This window comes from Saccopteryx bilineata, chromosome 3, assembly GCF_036850765.1.
Source record: "Saccopteryx bilineata isolate mSacBil1 chromosome 3, mSacBil1_pri_phased_curated, whole genome shotgun sequence".
NCBI lineage: Eukaryota > Metazoa > Chordata > Mammalia > Chiroptera > Emballonuridae > Saccopteryx > Saccopteryx bilineata.
In genome coordinates this window covers 239906398-239925881 of record NC_089492.1, presented here as the reverse complement: position 1 = coordinate 239925881, position 19484 = coordinate 239906398, and the positions used below count along the sequence as shown (strand labels likewise).

At 38.0% G+C, this 19484-nt stretch overlaps 1 protein-coding gene across 10 annotated transcripts in view; it reads left to right on the top strand.

The window, feature by feature from the left end:
• Positions 1-19484, top strand: part of PATJ (PATJ crumbs cell polarity complex component) — a 418144-nt gene that overhangs the window by 283567 nt on the left and 115093 nt on the right. For all 10 annotated transcript variants that reach the window (XM_066269036.1, XM_066269031.1, XM_066269034.1 and 7 more), the window contains one exon: positions 15760-15832. In XM_066269036.1, coding sequence (XP_066125133.1) covers positions 15760-15832 — 73 coding nt within the window. The remainder of the gene's footprint in view (positions 1-15759; positions 15833-19484) is intronic.

Genomic DNA, 19484 nt, shown 5'->3' with positions numbered 1-19484 from the left:
CAGAAATACCTAATTGTGATGGTCAAAGGGATGACAGGTGATCTGGGTTTTTTATTTGTTTATTTATTTTTTATTATCTTTCATTTTATTTAGAAAATTAAGTTTAACAGGGTAACGTTGATCAATAAGAGTACATAGGTTTCAGGTAAATATTTCTATAGCATTTGGACTATTGATTATATAGTATACCCAACACCCAAAGTCAAATAATGTTCCGTCACCTTATATTTGTTCGTCTTTACACCCTTCCTCTACATCACCACGGCCCCCTGGTAACCACTTCACTTTTATCTATGTCCATGAGTCTCAGTTTTAAATCCCACCTATGTGTGAAATCATACAATTCTTAGCTTTCTCTGATTTACTTATTTCACTTATGATGTTCTCAAGGTCCATCCCTGTTATAAATGTCACTTTCATCATTTCCTAAGGCTGAGTAGTATTCCATTGTATAGATGTATCACATCTTCTTTATCCAGTCCTCTATTGAGGGACACTATGATTGTTTCCATGTCTTGGCCACTGAGAATAATACTGTGATGAACATGGGAGTGCATGTGTCTTTACATATCAATGTTTTCAAATTTGAGGAGTAGATACCCAGTAGAGGGACTGCTGGGTCACATGGTAGTTCTGTTAGTTTTTTGAGGAACCACCATACTTTCTTCCATAATGGTTGTACTAATTTGCATTCCCACTAGCAGTGAATGAAGTTTTCTTTTTCTCCACAGCCTGTCCAACACTTGTTATTACCTGCCTTGTTGATAACAGCCAGTCTAACAGATGTGAGGTAGTCTCTTAATGTAGTTTTGATTTGCATTTCTCAGATAGCCAGTGAAGATGAGCATATTTCATATCTCTGTTGGCTATTTGTATGTCCTCTTGGGAGAAATGTCTGTTCAGGTCATCTCCCCATTTTTTTTTTTTTGTATTTTTCTGAAGTAAGAAACAGGGAAGAAGAGAGACAGACTCCCGCATGCATCCGACATGCCCACTAGGGGGCGATGCTCTGCCCAGCTGTGGTGGTGCTCCATTGCAACCAGAGCCATTCTAGCGCCTGAGGTGGAGGCCATGGAGCCATCCTCAGCGCCTAGGCCAACTTTGCTCCAATGGATCCTTGGCTGCAGGAGGGGAAGAGAGAGAGAGGAAGGGGAGGGGGAAGGGTGGAGAAGCAGATGGATGCTTCTTCTGTGTGCCCTGGCCAGGAATTGAACCCAGGACTTCCACGTGCCGGGCCAATGCTGTACCACTGAGCCAACCGAACAGGGCAACTCTCCCCATTTTTTAATTGGATTGTTTGCCTGTTTGGTGCTCAGTTTTCTGAGTTCTTGATATATTTTGGATATTAAACCCCTTATTTGAGCTGTTTGCAAATATTGTCTCCCACTTAGTTGGCTGCCTATTTGTTTTGCTGTCAGTTTCTTTTGCTGTGCAGAAGCCTTTTAATTTGATATAGTCCCATTTATTTATTTTTGCCTTTACTTCCTCTGCCTTTGGGATCAAATTCATAAATTGTTCTCTATGGCCCAGTTCCATGAGTTTAGTACCTGTGTTTTCTTCTATATAATTTATTGTTTCAGATCTTATATTTAGGTCTTTGATCCATTCTGGGTTAATTTTTGTGCAAGGGGAAAAACTGTAGTCAAGTTTCATTCTTTTGCATGTGGTTTTCCAATTTTCCCAGCACCATTTATTGAAGAGGCTTTCTTTTCTTCATTGTGTGTTCTTGGCCCCTTCGTCAAAGATAATTTGTTCATATATATGGTTTTAATTCTGGGCTCTTGATTCGGTTCCATTAGTCTAGATGTCTCTTTTTCTGCCAATGCCATACTGTTTTCATTATCCTGGTTTTATAGTGTAATTTGAAGTCAGGTAGTGTGATAGCTTCAGCTTCATCCTTTTTCCTCAGGATTGCTTTGGCTATTTGGGGATTTTTATAGTTTCATACAAACCTGGTGATTTTTTTTGTTCTATTTCATTTTAAAATGACAGTGGGATTTTGATAGGGATTGCATTAAATTTGTATATTGCTTTGGGTAATATGGCCATTTTAACTATTTTGATTCTTCCAATACATGAATATGGAATTTTTTCCATTTCATTGTGTCTTTTTCAATTTCTTTCAATAATGTTTTATAGTTTTCAGTATATAGGTCCTTCACATCCTTTGTTAAGTTTATTCCTAGGTATTTTGTTGTTGTTGTTGCAATTGTAAAAGAAATTGTTTTTTTTTAGTTCATTTTACGAAGTTTCATTGAATTTTTGCATCTGTATTCATTAGAGGTATTGGTCTGTAGTTTTCTTCTTTTGTGTTGTCCTTGCCAGGTTTTGGCATGAGGGTTATGTTGGCCTCATAAAATATGTTAGGGAGTATTGCTTCTTCTATTTTTTGGAAGACTTTGAGATGGGTAAGTACCAAATCTTCTTTGACTGTTTGGTAGAATTCACTACTGTAGCCATCTGGTCCTGGACTTTTGATTTTTGGGAAGTTTTTGGTAGTTGTTTCAATTTCCTACCTGCTTATAATTCTATTTAGGTTTTCCACTTCTTCATGACTCGTTCTAGAAAGATTGTATAGTTCTAGGAATTTATCCAATTCCTTTAGGTTGTTGAATTTGATGGCATATAATCTTTCATAATATTCTACTATGATCCCTTGTATATCTATGATATCTGTGGTAATTTTTTCTTTTTCATTTGAATTTTGTTTATATGAGTCCTTCATTTTTTTCCTTAGTGAGTCTAGCCAGTGGTTTGTCAATTTTATTGATCTTTTCAAGGAACCATCTCTTTGTTGTATTAATTTTTTATACTTTTTTGTTCTGTATTTCATTTAGTTCTGCTCTAATTTTTATTACATCCTTTTTTCTGCTGACTTTGGGTTGCCTTTTTTTTTTCTAGTTCCTTAAGATGTGATGTTAGGTTGTTTACTTGGGATCTCTATTGTTTCTTGATTTAAGCCTGTAACATATAAACTTCCCTCTAATTACTGCTTTCGCTGCATCCCAGAAATTTTGATATGTCATGTTGTCATTTTCATTTGTCTGTATATATCTTTTGATCTCTGCCTTTATTTCTATTTTGACCCAGTCATTTTTTAGAAGTATGTTGTTTAATTTTCATATTTTTGTGGATTTCTTTACTTTTTGCAGTTGAATTCTAATTTCAAAGCCTTATGGTCAGAAAATATGCTTGGTATAATTTTAATCTTCCTGAATTTGTTGATGTTAGTTTTGTGGCCTACCATATGGTTTATCCTTGAGAATGTTCCATACACACTCGAGAAAAATGTATAATCTGATATTTTGGGATGAAATGTCCTATAATTATCTATTATGTCCATTTGGTCCAATATGTCATTTAAGGCCTATATTTCTTTATTGATTATCTGTTTGGATGATCTATCTAAAGCTGTCAGTGGTGTGTTGAAATCTCCAAGTATGATTGTGTTTTTGTCTGCTTCTATTTTTAGAGCAGTTAGTAAATGTTGTATATTTTGATGCTCTCTGGTTCAGTTATGTGTTTGTTTTTCATTTTTTTTAATTCAGTGAGGGGAGAAGGCAGGTAATCAGACTCTCTCATTTTCCCCAACTAGGATCTACCCAGCAAGCTCATTAGGGGGCAGTGCTCTGCCTATCTGGTGTATTGCTCCATTGCTCAACAGCCAAGCTCTTCTTAGTGCCTGAGGCAGAGGCCATGGAGCCATCCTCAGTGCCTGGGTCCTACTCACTCCAATCGAGCCATGGCTACAGGAGGGGAAGAGAGAGAGAGAAGTGAGAGAGGGAGGGATGGAGAAGCAGATGGACACTTCTCTTTTTGTCCCGACTAGGAATCAAATCTTGGACATCTACACACAGCACCGACACTCTGCCACTGAGCCAACCGGCCAGGGCCGTACTATGTCTTATTGATAGAATGCCCCTTCATCATCATGCAGTGTCCATCTTTGTCTCTGGTTACCTTTATTCACTTGAAGTCAGCATGGTCAGATATGAGTATGGCTACACCTGCTTTTCTTTGGATATTATTTGCTTGGAGAATCATCTTTCAATCTTTCACTTTAAGTCTACCTTTGTCCTTACAGCTTAGATGTGTCTCGCTCGTGAAGGCAGCATATGGTTGGGTTTTGCTTTTTGATCCAATCTGCTACTCTGTGCCTCTTTATTGCTGAGTTCAGTTTGTTTACATTTAGGGTAATTATTGACACTTGAGGATTTTCTATAGCCATTTTATGTTTTGTTTTCCAGTAACTCTGTGTCTTGTTTGGTTCTTCTCTTTTGTGTTTCTGTTAGTTGTATTTTTGTGGTGGCATTCCATACTTTCCCCTATTTCTTCTTTTTTTAAGCTGTGTATTTCAGTAGTGGCTTTTGTGTGGTTGGTTACCATTAGGTAATTAAGAGAAAAATGTTCCTATGTACAAAAGTTCTTTGTCTTATGAGTACTTCTGCACTCCATCCTCCTTTGCAACTGCAGATCTTTATCCTGCATATCTCCCATTTTATGTTATTGTTGTCACAGATTAACCTTTTTATTGTGACCTTGTTAGAGCTTTTACTTGTAGTTTTTATTTGTTTTGTTCTTCATGTCTGGTTGAATAACCCCCTTGAGTATTTCCTGCAGTGGGGATTTTCTGCTGATAAATTCCCTCAGCTTCTGTATGTCTGCAAGTTTTTATTTCTCCTTCATATTTGAAGGATAGCTTTGATGGACATGGTATTCTTGCTGGTAATTCCTCTTTCATTTATATTTTTGATGGTCAGTGTTTATATACCTTTTCTTGTAGAATGCCTTTTTCCTTTGATAGACCCCACTCCCTCAAACACACACACAGATACACACACAATGTATGTAGTATGGTAGAACAATAAAAACAGTAAATCTAGATGCCTAGCTCCCTCTGTGTATGCTGAAGGAGCAGATCTTTCTCTCATGGCTGATGTGTGACCTGTGAGCAATTATATAAACTAAGCTTGGGCAATGTGATACCTTAGGTTTAGAATAGAAAGCAAATAGTGAGGTTGATTTTATATGAATGACATTTTATTCATGGAGCCACAGCATCTTGACCAGGGTTTTTGGTTTTTGTTTTTGGTTTTTGTTTTTAGCGATGAAGAGAGAGAGAGACAGACAGGAAGGGAGAGAGATGAGAAGCATCAATTCTTTGTTGTGGCACTTTTAGTTGTTCACTGATTGCTTTCTCATATGTGCCTTGACCGTGGGGCTACAGCCGAGTCAGAGACCCCTTGCTCAAGGCAGCCACTTTGAGCTTCAAGCCAGTGACCTTTGGGCTCAAGCCAGTGTCCCCATACTCAGGCTGGCTCAAGTCAAATGAACCCACACTCAAACCAGTGTCCTCGGGGTTTCAAACTTGGGTCCTCAGCTTCCTAAACTGACGCTCTATTCACTGCACCACCGCCTGATCAGGGCACGTTTTTATGCTATCATGTCATTCAGTTTCCTGCTTCCTTTTCTTCTAAATGTTTCTGAGTTCCTATTTATTCCAGGTCTGATTGTATAGCCTGCCTATTTTCTGTGAGATCCCAGAGTTCCTCTAATAAATTATTTTTCTCTTAAGTTGACCCAAATTCCTTTCTGTTGCTTTGCTTGTTGCCAAAGAATCCTTTTGAATGGGGAGGATGATAAAAATAGAGCTGTCTGAACAAATCAGGAGCAACCAGAGTGAGATATTTGGTTTTCTCTGCACATTTTCTTGTCACATTTAGGCTCTTAGTCTTGATTCTGTGTTTTTATCCTATAGACTTTTTTAGCAGAACACAAGATCCCTGAACAAGTCTCTACTAAGGATCTCCAGTATCACATGTTTCTATTCCCAAAGCATTCACTGGCTCTTGAAATGAGGTGATGTGATTATCTTAGAGGAATCAAGCAGGACCTATCCTGGATTTATACCTGGGATTAGGGGTGGGGAGTCACCTGTTTCAGCACATTGCCTTATGGTAAGGCCTGATATCTGAACAATATTTGGACTTTGCTAGCCAGGATGAAGCAAGGAATGACGCAGGGTATCTACTACACTACCTTAAAAAGGAATCTGTTTGAGAAACTTATTAGGTTAAATCATCTATTCCATTTAGTCCTAAGTTTCCCACATGAACCCTCTGTCCAGTCTGCACTGCCAAATATTTTAAGAGCCCCCTTTTCCTCTGCACGACTGGCAGTTATTTAGAGGCCACGTTTGTAAAATGTGGGTATGGATCCTTAGTTACTCCCAGCAGCCCTCATTAGTGATTGACATTGTTTGGAATATTATGTATATAGAGTTCATGATTCCACTGTCATTGGACATTTATTTCAAATTCAACATACTCAGCTATTTTGGTGGTTTTTTTCTAATTGGAAATGAGAAATTATTCAGTCTGTTCAGATAGTTAGAAACATCTTCTGGAATCTGTTTAGAAAAGAGGTTTGCTCTCACAGGTATGATTTGCTTTGTTTTATGTGTTACTTCTGATTCATTTACATGGAGATTTCTTGACTGAATGTTAATTTGTTGTCATGTTTTAATTTAATAGAACAAATGTAGAGTTGATTTCTTTCTGTCCACATGTGTCTCACATTACTATATTTAAATTTTTATTTATTGATTTTAGAGAAAGAGAAAGGGGGAGAGAGAAACATTGGCCTGTTGTTCCACTAATTCATGCATTCATTGGTTGATTCTTGTATGTGCCCTGATTGGGGATTGAACCCACAACATTGGCATATTGGGACGAATTCTAACCAATTGAGCTAACTGTCCAGTCCAGGGCTCACATCTCTATATTTAATATAATCAGGAAATACTCTGTAGGCCTGTTTAGGTGTGTTCATGTGTTCCTCATTTATTCAACCTTGGTGTATGTGTGTACCTAAATCTTGTGCTAGGCATTAGATTGTAGTTGTAATCACTTTAGAATAGGTTGCAAAGAAATTGAGTCAATCTATTCAGCCATCCAGGCTGAATTCAGGCCCATAACTTCTGCTTTTGATGTAATGCTATTTTGTTGGCAAAGAATAAGATCCTGTGGGTTTCATGAAAGTGAATTTCCAAGTGGCAAGACTAGAGCAGTCCTGATGACAGTGATGATCTTCAATTATATACTAAATAGTTCAAGCATATTCTCATCACACTTGCACTTTTTTGTCTTACTTAGTTAATATTTTTAAATTGTGGTTAAAAAATACATAACAAAATTTGCTGCCTTAATTTTAGGTATCCAGTTCAGTGGCATTGTTTTCACATTGTTCTACACCATCACTATCATCTGTATCCAGAACTCCTTATATAAACTTGCAGAACTGAAACTATGTCCCTTTAAAAATAACTCCCTTTCTCCCCTCCCTGCAGCCATTGGCAGCTGCCATGTGACTCCCTGTCTCTGAATGTAACTAGATACCTCATAAAAGTGGAATTTGGCCTTTTGTTACTGACTTGTTTCACTTATCATGTTTTCATAGTTGATCCTTGTTGTAGCATGTGTAAGAATTTTCTTTCTTTTTAAGGCTGAATAATATTCCGTTACATGTATATACCAAATTGGTTCATCCATTCTGCTGTTGAGGGAGACTTGGGTTCCTTTTGCCTTTTTGACTATTGTAAATAGTACTGCTATGAACATGAGTATACAAATATCTTTTTGAGATCCTACTCTCAATTCTTTTGGATATACTCCTGGAAGTGGATTTGCTGAATCATAGAGTAATTTTATTTTTTTAATATTTTGAGAAATGATCATATTGTTTTCCGTAGCAACTGCACCATATTACATCCAACAGTAGATCTCACTAGCACTCATTTTGTTTGTGTGTTTGTTTGTTTGTTTGTTATATAGTATCCATTCTGATGGGTTCAAAGTGATATCATTGTGGTGTTGATTTGCATTTCTCAATGATTAGTGATGTTGACATCTTTTCATGTGTTTATTGGTCACTTGTGTATCTTCTTTGGAGAAATTTCTTTTCAAGTTCTTTGCATATTTTTAAATCAAGTTTTTTGTTTTGTTGTTTTTATTGTTGAATTGTAAGAATTCTTTAATATTCTGGTTTTAACCCCTTATCAGATATATGATTTGCACATATTTTCTCCCATTCCATAGGGTGCCTATTCACTCTGTTAATTGTGTCTTTGACACACAGAAGTTTTTCATTTAGATGTAGACAAATTTATTTTTTTGTTGTTGCTTGTCCTTTTTTTTTTTTTTAGATTTTTATCCATTAATTTTAGAAAGAGGAAGGTAGAGGAGGAAACGGAAGCATCAATTCGTAGTTGCTTCCTGTTTATGCTGGGACCAGGCAAACCCAGGGTTTCAAACCAGCAACTTTGGCATTCCAGGTCAATGCTTTATCTGCTATGCCACCACAGGTCAGGCTGTTGCTTATACTTTTGATGTCATATCCAAGAAATCATTGCCAAATCTAATGTAATGAAGTTTCCCCCCTAAGTTTTCTTCTAAGAGTTTTATAATATTAGCTTTTACATTTAGATCTTTGATCCATTTTGGATTAATTTTTGTATATGGAATAAGGGAAGGATCCAACATCATTCTTTTGCATGTGGATATCTGTTTTCCCAGCACCATTTGTTGAAAAGATTATTTTTTCCCTCACTGAATAGTCTTAGTACCCTTGTTGAAAACCATTTGATCATATATACGAGGGTTTATTTCAGGGCTCCCTATTCTGTTCCACTGGTCCATATGCCAGTACATTTTCTTGTTTACTATAGGTCTGTAATAAATTTTGAAATCAGGAAAGGTGAGAACTCCAACTTGTTCTTTTTTTTTTTTCAAGATTATTTTAGGTATTTGAGATCCCTTGAGATTGTATACGGATTTTAGGACAGAACACACGTTCTCTTTCAAAAGAAGTAGAAATGCTCCTTGGAAATAACTCAGTCCCTGATAAATGAAAGTAATGACATTCTATAAATACACCATCCATTATATCAGATTTATTTTTCTTTTCTAATTCAGAAGATATGGTCATGGGCTCATTGTGCTTTTCTGGGGATAAGTATGTTCTTCTCATAACCCATGAATCTTTCTTTAACCACAGTTCATAGTGTTCTTTCAGAGTTTATATTGGAGAGAGTATCTCATATTTACCTAAGGAATCAGTCAATGACTGATGGATTGATGTTCAAATAACATGTTTATGAAATCTCTTATTACAATTTGAATTATGATTATAACTATGATGGATGAGGAATAAATATATAGGGTTTTGTCAACAGATCCCTCTATATAACATGTATGTGCTTCAAAAACTGCAGTAAAGTATTCTTAGAAGAATAAAATTAAGTTGCTGAGAAAAGCCATGTAAGTTTAGAATTTCAGAGGAGAGCAAGATTACTGTTAGAGAAGTGGGTACAGTAAGAACTAGTTTAATGCTACTTGGGCAGTCTTAATACAGGAGAGAATCGAATCCAAACTGCATAAACAAATTTAATTCAAACATTTATTGAGTACCTACTATTTGTCAGATGCTATGTAAAATCATAGAGTTAGGTAAATTCTCCAAGAACTTCTAAGATATGCAAATAAATAACTATACATCACGTAAAACAAGCACCAATGGAGAGAACTCTGTGATGTTGGGTTATTGAGATTTTATTTTAAGGCTTGGTTCCCGGGAGTGCAGTCAAGTGTTTCGCAGTGGAGAGGGGCATGGCTTAGATTTACTGAGACTCTGAGAAAGCAGAAAAAGGTAACCAGTAGAGACACTGTTGTCATAGTCTAGGCAACATGAAAAGTACATGAATTAGGATGGGGACCATGGGACTAGAAGAAAAGACAAGAAAGGATGAAGTCTTTAGAATGAAATCATTAGACTTGGTTATTTCTTTAGCTATAAGGGTTGATGGCTAAATGAATTAAGAATAACTGAGGACTTAGCAACTAGAAATTTCAGCATCTGAGACTGAACATCATAAAATATTAAATGTTAACTGTGGTTATTGTGCCTTAGTGCTCTGATATTTACGCTACTTCACAATAATTCTGTTAGAAGGTATTATCTCAATTTTATAGCTTAAGAAACCAAGGTTTTAAAAGTTGTTTAGAGCCCTGGCCAGTTGGCTCAGCAGTAGAGCATCAGCCTGGTGTGCGGGGGACCTGGGTTCGATTCCAGGCCAGGGCACATAGGAGAAGCGCCCATTTGCTTCTCCACCCCGCTCCCCTCCTTCCTCTCTGTCTCTCTCTTCCCCTCCCGCAGCCAAGGCTCCATTGGAGCAAAGATGGCCCGGGCACTGGGGATGGCTCCTTGGCCTCTGCCCCAGGCGCTAGAGTGGCTCTGGTCACGGCAGAGCAATGCCCCGGAGGGGCAGAGCATCGCCCCCTGGTGGGCAGAGCGTCGCCCCTGGTGGGCGTGCCGGGTGGATCCTGGTCGGGCGCATGCGGGAGTCTGTCTGACTGTCTCTCCCCGTTTCCAGCTTCAGAAAAATACAAAAAAAAAAAAAAAGTTTAGTATCTTACATTATTTATATCAGTTCTATCAATAACATGTAAAGAGTATTTTTGCCTCTGTCTGCTTAGGTCTAGATATCTTTTCAGAATAGCACATAGTTGTCTTATACTATATATAATCATTTCCATTGGAATGATACTACACCCTGATCTATATGTGTCTGTTCTAAATTTTGAGTTCCTGTGGGAGAGAATCTATTGACCCAAACTAAGTCAGGTGTCTGCCCTACACTCACTGAGGCTGAGACAGACTGTCAGTGTTAGTGTAGACTTTGCTATGGCAGCCCATCCAGGCAGTCTCTGTGAGCTGACCACCCCCCCCCCCCACGAAATGGCCATTAATGTGGTGAATCCTGACAACTGGGTCATTAACTCGAAGCAGCTTGGAAAGCACAGAGCAGTGTGTTGATAGTTCTGCTTTGTCTTTTCCCTGCCTCGTTAAGACCCACTTTAGACAACCTTTATAGAACACCTACTCCCTATCAGCTATGAGCCAGAGATACAAAGAAATCAGCTCCCATCTCTGTGTTTAGCAAGAGAGGCAGAGCAGCTCAAGTCATTTTTTTTTTGTATTTTTCCAAAGTGAGAAGGGGGGAGGCAGACAGACAGACTCCCGCATGCACCTGACTGGGATCCACCCAGCATGCCCACTAGAGGGTGATGCTCTGCCCATCTGGGGCGTTGTTCCATTGTGACTGGAGCCATTCTAGCGCTTGAGGAGGAGGCTATGGAGCCATCCTCAGTGCCCGGGCCAACTTTGCTCCAATGGAGCCTTGGCTGCGGAAGGAAGAGAGACACAGAGAAAAAGGAAAGGGGGAAGGGTGGAGAAGCAGATGGGTGCTTCTCCTGTGTGCCCTGACTGAGAATAGAACCTGGGACTTCCACATGCCAGGCTGATGCTCTACCACTGAACCAACCAGCCAGGGCCAGCACAAGTCATTTTAATGGAGCACAGCAAGTACAACAATACAACATCCACTTACAGGGCTCCTTACCTGAAAAATTGTTCTTACTGTGATCTGTGGTAGAACTTCGTTATCTCTCTCCCAATAGCTGTTAAAAACCATCATAAAAACAGCAACAAACAATTATAATTTCTGATTGTGTCCTGTATGGGGCACCAGGACCTAAGAAACTTATTATATTGTAAAAGAAATATTCATTATAAAGCAAAAAGGTTTCATTTCTAATGAGAATCATAGACTATGAGTTGTCAGAGGTTCTCCAGAAGTCCTTCCATTTAACTGTTTAAAGTGTAAATGGCTTCTCCCCTTTGGTCTCCCTCTTCCTACTTCTTTCTCCTTAAAATTGCTGCCATGTCAGGTCCCGCTTGCTTGACACTGAGGTCTGATGAGCGCTCACCAGTAAGTGGATTATAAAGGATTATGAACTGTAACTTCTGAGAGCAGCTTTCTTCTCTCCATTGAGAGTAGTTGTAGACTTTGTATTCTGTGAGGCTTTAAAAAATTAATAGAGACTTTAAAGGCCATTAAAGTCATGCTAGTTTAGGGGAAATCATTAAATTGTGAAAGGATAACTTAGTTGATTTGAGCTAAATTGGTTAATCATGATATCTCAATAAGAATTTATGTGCAGCCAGCCATACTTTTAATGCTGGTAAGCCTTTGAAAGAGATAGAAAAAACCATGTGCTTAATTACTGCCAAATATACACTACCTTGTGGACTCAAAATCCTGAGTAGGCATGTCCAATTGGCTTTTTGCTTGAAGCTAGAGCTGAGCTTTTGTGTGTTACCCATGGGGGAAACTGAATAGGAAAGGGAAGTGCCACTAGGAAAAATGCTATTACTTACCCAGGGGTTACAGAATGCTTCTATGGGTGAGCAAACTGCTGAGAAATGGACTGTACTCCCTGAAAAACAATAGCCATCTCTTACCATAATAACACATGCTCAAGGCATCTATAATGCTGTCAGAATAAAGAGATATATTCTTCATGCTCTATATCACTTTATAGTTTTAGTTTTTCTCCCTTTTGCTTTAATTGGCTTGATCATCCAGGAGTCTGAAAAGGTCAGAGCATGAAGTGGCACCTGGACTTCCTTCACTCTCTGTTTGTACTCTGTCTCGTTCCACGAGAATCCCAGTTTGGAATTCGTACGTTCAACCTATTCTCTTAAGAGATCAGGAAACTAATTCTCTGAGGAGTTGTTTCCCCCAAATCCATCACTAGTGAGTGGTAGTGCTAGAATCGAAACTCTTGCCTCTGTCACCTGATTGAAGTAAGTGTTCATTACATTTTAAAAAATATATATCTTTTTAAAGTACAAACTATTTGCCAGGCACTGTTTGCCCTAGGATGTAACAGAGAGTAGGGGGACATGAATTTTGTCCTCTAGGGTGAAGACAGATTTGAAGCAAATATTCATACAAATCAGTTAGGTAAATTATGAAAAAAACACATCTGTGGTCATAGTGTGGACTGCTGTAAGCATGTAGTGAAGACCCTAGAAGGCTTGTTTCAGGAAAGGACATTTATGGGGAGCTCTGAAGGAGAAATAAGAATAAATCAAAGGATCTGGGCAACAAGCATGCAGAGCAGAAGAAGGGAGAATGAGAGAAGCCCTGAGGTAGGTGGAGCTTGGCTCTGCTGAGAAATGGAAAGAGAGCCAGAGATGCTGTGGTAGAGCAAAGCCAGCAAGGAGAAGAGAGAACAAAGGAGGCCAGAGATGTGGGCCGGGCCCAGACCACTCAAGGCCATGTAGCCTCCCTAACAATTTTGGACTTGATCCTAAGTGCAATAGGAAATCATGGGAAGATTTAAAAACAGGAGATAGAAATATAATCAGATGTATGTTTTGAAACCATCCTAACTTGGATGGGTGAAGAATAGATTGGAGCAGGGATGATGAATCTAAGTAGGAGACCAAATAGGATGCCCTTCATTGATACGGGTGAGCAATGACGAGGGCGTGCACTGGGCGAGGATGGAAAGAAGTGCAAAGATTCGAGCTACACTTTAAAGGTAGAATCAATAAGGCTTCTCTTTTTAAAAGTCAAGGTTTTTTATTTAATACATTCAAATCAAATATACCACTCACAAAGATTAGGGGATATTTCAAAATGAATATGAAGCAATAAAAACAAGAAGCATTTGATTTTTTTTTTATTAAACAAGAACATCAGAAAAGCAAACGACAAGTCAAAGAAAGTTGTTTGATTATGCAAATGAGACACAAAACCAACTTTTATTTCATTGGTGAAAATGTACTATCCAAAAGGTTGAAAGTGCCGGAGTATTTGCACGTTCCCTGATCCTCTAATTTTGTGAGCAGTAAATAAACACTTTGAAAAACAGGCAGATATCCCCCTATATTTGGAAAACAATTCAGAGTTTTCTACATTGTAGAAGGGAGGCATCTGCTGATGTCCATAGTTAGACAATTCAAGAAAACTTGGAAACTTCTAAATCCATTTCCCCTAAAACAATCCATGGTAACAAGTGGAGACACAGCTACTTCAGAGGGTAAAATGTCTATATCTACATGGTTTTATTAACAGGGGTTGGGTTGCACCTGTATAACATAGGTTGGATATACAATTAAGGCATGAGAGGTTTCAAGAACAACTCTCAGGTTCTTGGCTGAACAACTGGGCAGATACTGTTGACATTTACACAGGTGGAGAGAAAATTAACTATGGAACCCGCTGGGAACTGAGTGGGATAAAGAGCTCTATTTTATTTAAGGCTTTTTTTTTTAATTTTTTATTTATTTATTTATTTTTACAGAGGCAGAGATAGACAGGGACAGACAGACAGGAACGGAGAGAGATGAGAAGCATCAATCATCAGTTTCTCGTTGCGCGTTGCGACTTCTTAGTTGTTCATTGATTGCTTTCTCACATGTGCCTTGACCGCGGGCCTTCAGCAGACCGAGTAACCCCCTGCTGGAGCCAGCGACCTTGGGTCCAAGCTGGTGAGCTCTTTGCTCAAGCCATATGAGCCCGCGCTCAAGCTGGCGACCTCGGGGTCTCGAACCTGGGTCCTTCCGCATCCCAGTCCGACGCTCTATCCACTGCGCCACCACCTGGTCAGGCAAGAGCTCTATTTTATTTAAGATGCTTGTAAGACATCTAGTGGAGATGTAGAGTAAAATATGCAGATTGTAAGCTCAGAAAAACATCTGGGCGAACTATGTGAAGTTGGAAGACATTGATATATACATACATAGTCTTTGAACTTAAGGAAGCAATTCACCTAGTTGAGGTTGTTGAACTCAAACTGAAGAAGGATGGGTGAGATATAAATTTAATAAAGAAAAGCATTTCAGGTAAAGGCAGTGATATGATTAAAGCTCCAGAGTAGGAATGATGTGGACCAGTGGATCTTTTTTTACTTGGTGAGCAGTGAAAAATAATATGAGATGGGATTTGGAGTGCCCTCCTGAGTCAGGTAGTGACTACCCTAGATATACTTATCACGTTGAGAAATCTGTGAACAGTCTTACATCTTTACACAGCAGTGAGAAGCATTTCTTGTGCTTCCTTAGTTTATATTGTGAAACCTTAAAGTCAGACTTAACATAAATCTTGTGATAATTATATTGGGTACGCACCATGAATGAAGAGTAAAGGACAAATCTCCCACAGAACCACTGCCGACCATTTGCTGGTAGCTTAGTGGAAATAAGCCCAAATAATCAGAACTGGTATTCTAGCAGTTGTTCTATGCCTGCCACACTGGTGATGAAGTTTCAGCTCCCACTTCCTCTGCTCCAATTAGGATGAGGAGGAGCAGAATTAAGCTAACCCACAAAGCCTTGCCTGTCTGGATCTCTTCTCTCCCCATCCATCACGCCTCCTCACAGAGCCCACCCTTGTGGGGACTGTTATATACATCCCATCATCCTTCATTTGGTAGAACACAGTAAGAAGCCAAGTGAGGAGGCTGGGAACTTGTCCAGTTCAAAGAACAAAATGCTCTAAACATTAATGGGGCCTAGAGGTTACACACACCCTTTTGAAAAATGTATACTCCTCGGTGCTGGAAGAATTGATAGCTTTCCAAAATTATCCTCTGCAGCACCTGACTTACTAAGCAGGATTTGGCCAGCTCCTAGCTTCATCATTCTTTGTCACTAATAATTGTATCTTAGTATCCTTTAAGTAATACATCTCTTTTTGTGCCTAATAGTTTCACATGTTATATATATACATTTTTTTTTATTTTGTAGTGCTGTGCAAGCATTTCCAACTGAGAAGTGAGGGAGTGATTATAATTTGAGCCAGAAACTTAACATGTCCTGTGTACTGATTCTTTGTTTTACCATCCACAGAAATGAAGATGCAGTCAATCAGATGGCCGTTACTCCCTTTCCATTGCCGTCAAGCTCCCCATCTTTTATTGAGGTAAGATGGCTCCTTGTTAGCTTATAGTGGGTATACTAGATGCATTTGTCCTAATTATATTTTCCAAATCTAGCTTTTTTGATTTGCAGTATTTTGTATTCCAAACTTATAGAATCTATTAACTAGGGAATTTTCCTGATGAAAATAGAAAGTATTATTAGCCTGACCAGGCAGTGGCACAGTGGATAGAGCGTCGGACTGGGATGTGGAAGACCCGGCTTCGAGACTCTGAGGTCGCCAGTTTGAGCATGGGCTCATCTGGTTTGAGCAAGACTCACCAGCTTGAGCCCAAGGTCGCTGGCTCAAGCAAGGGGTCACTCGGTCTGCTGTAGCCCCCCGGTCAAGGCACATATGAGAAATCAATCAATGAGCAACTAATGAGCCACAACAAAGAATTGATGTTTCTCATCTCTCTCCCTTCCTGTCTCTCTGTCCCTATCTGTTCCTCTCTCTAACTCTCTCTGTCTCAGCCACAAAAAAATAAAAGAAAATAGAAAGTATTTGAAGTATTATTATAAAGTAGCATAAAACAATGTTAAACGAACATGTTAGAACTTAACTGTATGAGTATTGCCTTCTTCAAAGTTTTATAAGGTCATTTCTAGAGATAGAATATGTCCTAACTGGGAATTTCAGAATTTGTTAGAAAATTCTTTTTTTTAGTAACTGAATGAATAGAAGGTACCTCTTTCTTTATGGTTTCAAAACACTTTAATACCTGGGATTGCAGGTATCTTTAAATAATTACTTGCACCTGTTGACAGGGACATTACTAAAACAACATTGCTGTCATAATGATCTGCTTGTAGAGATAGATAGGTAGATATTTAATCAGTGTGTCTTCCCAGCTGAGGGAATATTACATTCTCTTTGTGCTTCAAAAAGAAATGTATACCTATTATAACTAATAAAATGCAGATTTATTAAAAGAAAAGTTGATTTTCCTTTCCTCACCTCCCCAAGAAGTTAGTATTTACTGTTTAGTATTTCTCCACACTTTTTCCTTTGCTTCTGCAACAAAAATAAACAGCTATACACGAATAGTGTCTCTCTTAGTAAATATCTGATTATATAATTCATATTATTTTTATTCAACAAGTATTCAATAAGTGCATATTATATGTACAGGCACTATTTTGGATATTAGAGATATAGGTATGAATAAAACAGATAAGGCTCCCTGCCAGGTTCAGTTTACAGTCTGATGACAAATTAACAAATAAACTAAGAGAATTAGCAGTAGTGGTCAGTCCCTTGCAGATGATTAAACTAAGGGATATGGCTTGTGACCACTCTATTTGTTCATAAGACAGGCTTCTTGGACAAGGTGAAACTTAAACAAGATCAAAGTGAAGAGTCAGACATGCAAAAATAAGGGAAAGGGCTTTTTCTGTAAAAGGAACAAAAATAACTGAACTGAGAATGAACTGGATATGGAACTGGGTATGTGTCTGGAAGCACAAAGGTGCAGTAGGAGCCATTAGAAGGTTTTAACAGGAAAATGAAGTAACCTGATGTACAGTCTCCTAGATAGAGAGTGGACTCCAGAAAGGTGAAAGTATTATACTGTAAGGCAGAAGCCCAGGTGTGACCTGAGTGGTGGGATGAGGTTTGGTATTGGAAGCAAAGAAAAGGGAGCTGATTCTTGATGTTTTAGATAAGTCAAATTTGATTGATAAAATGTGGGAGCTGAAGGGAAATAGAGACTCATGATTTAACCTAGATTTGTGGATAGAAGTGCCATTTCTTACAGTCTGTTGAAGAATACTGTACATTAACAGGGAAGCAAAAATTAAAAGGTTTGTTTTAGTAAGGTTAAGTTTGAGAGGCATATTATACATCCTTCTGAAATAGATTCTATACATTGAAAAGAGAAAACTTTTTTTTGCTTAATATAATGACTATATATTTATATGCTCTATTATAATCTTTTTCCAACTGACAGATATTCAGGCAATCTTCCAATGTTTTGCCAGTCAAGGAATACTGAAATAAGCATCTGTGCAAGGTGCACATGCATGCATGTATCAATCATTTGGTGCTAGTGCTTTTATTTCTATAGCATAGATTTCCCCATTGTCCAGTTGCTGAGTCAAAGCTATACAACTTCAAAATTTTAATCTATATTGACCAATTACTATTTGAAAAGATTTCAGTGATATGTATTGACCTTCTATCAATAGACATTTAGCCACAGCTTTGCCAGCACTGGGTATTTTTGTTTTAATTAAGAGCAAGGGAAGGCAATTTGCATGGTAGTGGAAATGAGGGGCCCCAGAGCCATACTACTTTAGTTCAAATTCTAGTAAAACCGTACACTAGACATGTGACTACAGGCAACTATATTAAACTCTTCTATGTTGATTTATCTGTAAGGAGATAACAATATGAAGTTGTTGCCTCATAGGGTTGTTAAGATTAAATAAGGTGTGTGTGTGTGTGTGTGTCTGTCTGTCTGTCTTGGGTCTGGCACATGGTAGCTATCCAATAAATGTTAGTACTTAATTACTACTTTTTTGTGTTTATACAATGTCATATAACACGTTTTAGATGGGTAGGGGGTCAATAGTCAATATCTTTTTCTATAGTATTATTAGTTATGAGTGTTCCAATCAAAATGTCATCCCCATAGAAATGAATTTTTTAAAATTGTCCATATTTTTTTCTCAGTGCAAAAGGAAAGTACCTTTACAGTGTCCAAGAAAACTGGCCTGTCATTAAATCAGAAAGGTTCTGTGAGGTCCAGCATTTGTGTCTTAGAGTGAGCAAATGTATTTTGTTGGTGTTAACATTTAACGTGAGAGGACTGTTTGGGAGTTTCTTTTTGGTTTCCTTTGTTTTTCTTCTGGCAGGAATGACTTCTGATATCAGCTGTATATCTTTTCTAGTTTATAACCTGCCAAGTAGTTTCTGCCGCCTCTTGCCGAAAGGGTGGCAGCTTCTCAGGGGATGATTGAATACAGTGTCTGCTATGTCAAACACTATCTTAGATGCGTTGGCTCATGTCTCACTTACATTCAGATCTCCAGAAGATATTATTATTATTATTATTATTATTATTAGTATTATTATTTCAACTTTACAGAAGAACAGACTGGAGTCTAGTGTACTCATATGCCCAGAGGCAGGTGTGTTATTCAGCATTAGCTTCCATAACTATACCTGGAGTTGTTACCACCAAACCTTTGTAGACTTCTAAAGAGTAAAGGAAGGAATATGTAAAGCATTTAATACAGCTCATGGCACAAAGTAAATGATCAGTAAATGAACTATTTATTCCATTTATTCAAATATTTAAGTATATTTAACTAAATTTTAAAATGTATTGCACAATATTAGCTGCTGTTTTCATTTTTTAAATTGTGCTAACCATAGAAATTTTACTTACACATAACAGAATCAGTAATAAGTCAGGGAAATAATTTGGTATCATACACAATAAATTTATTGTATTCTGAAAATGTAAAAATCTGGCTTTATTTTTAAATAAAGAAGACTAGAAATATATGTGAAGTATAAGTAATGCCAGTTCTGAGTTTTAAAAGGCTACTCACAGTATTTAAATCAAATTTGTGTGTGTCATTATTTGTGATTCATTTTCAAAAAGAAGTCACATTGGCTTGGCCTGTGGTGGCACAGTGGGTAGAGCATC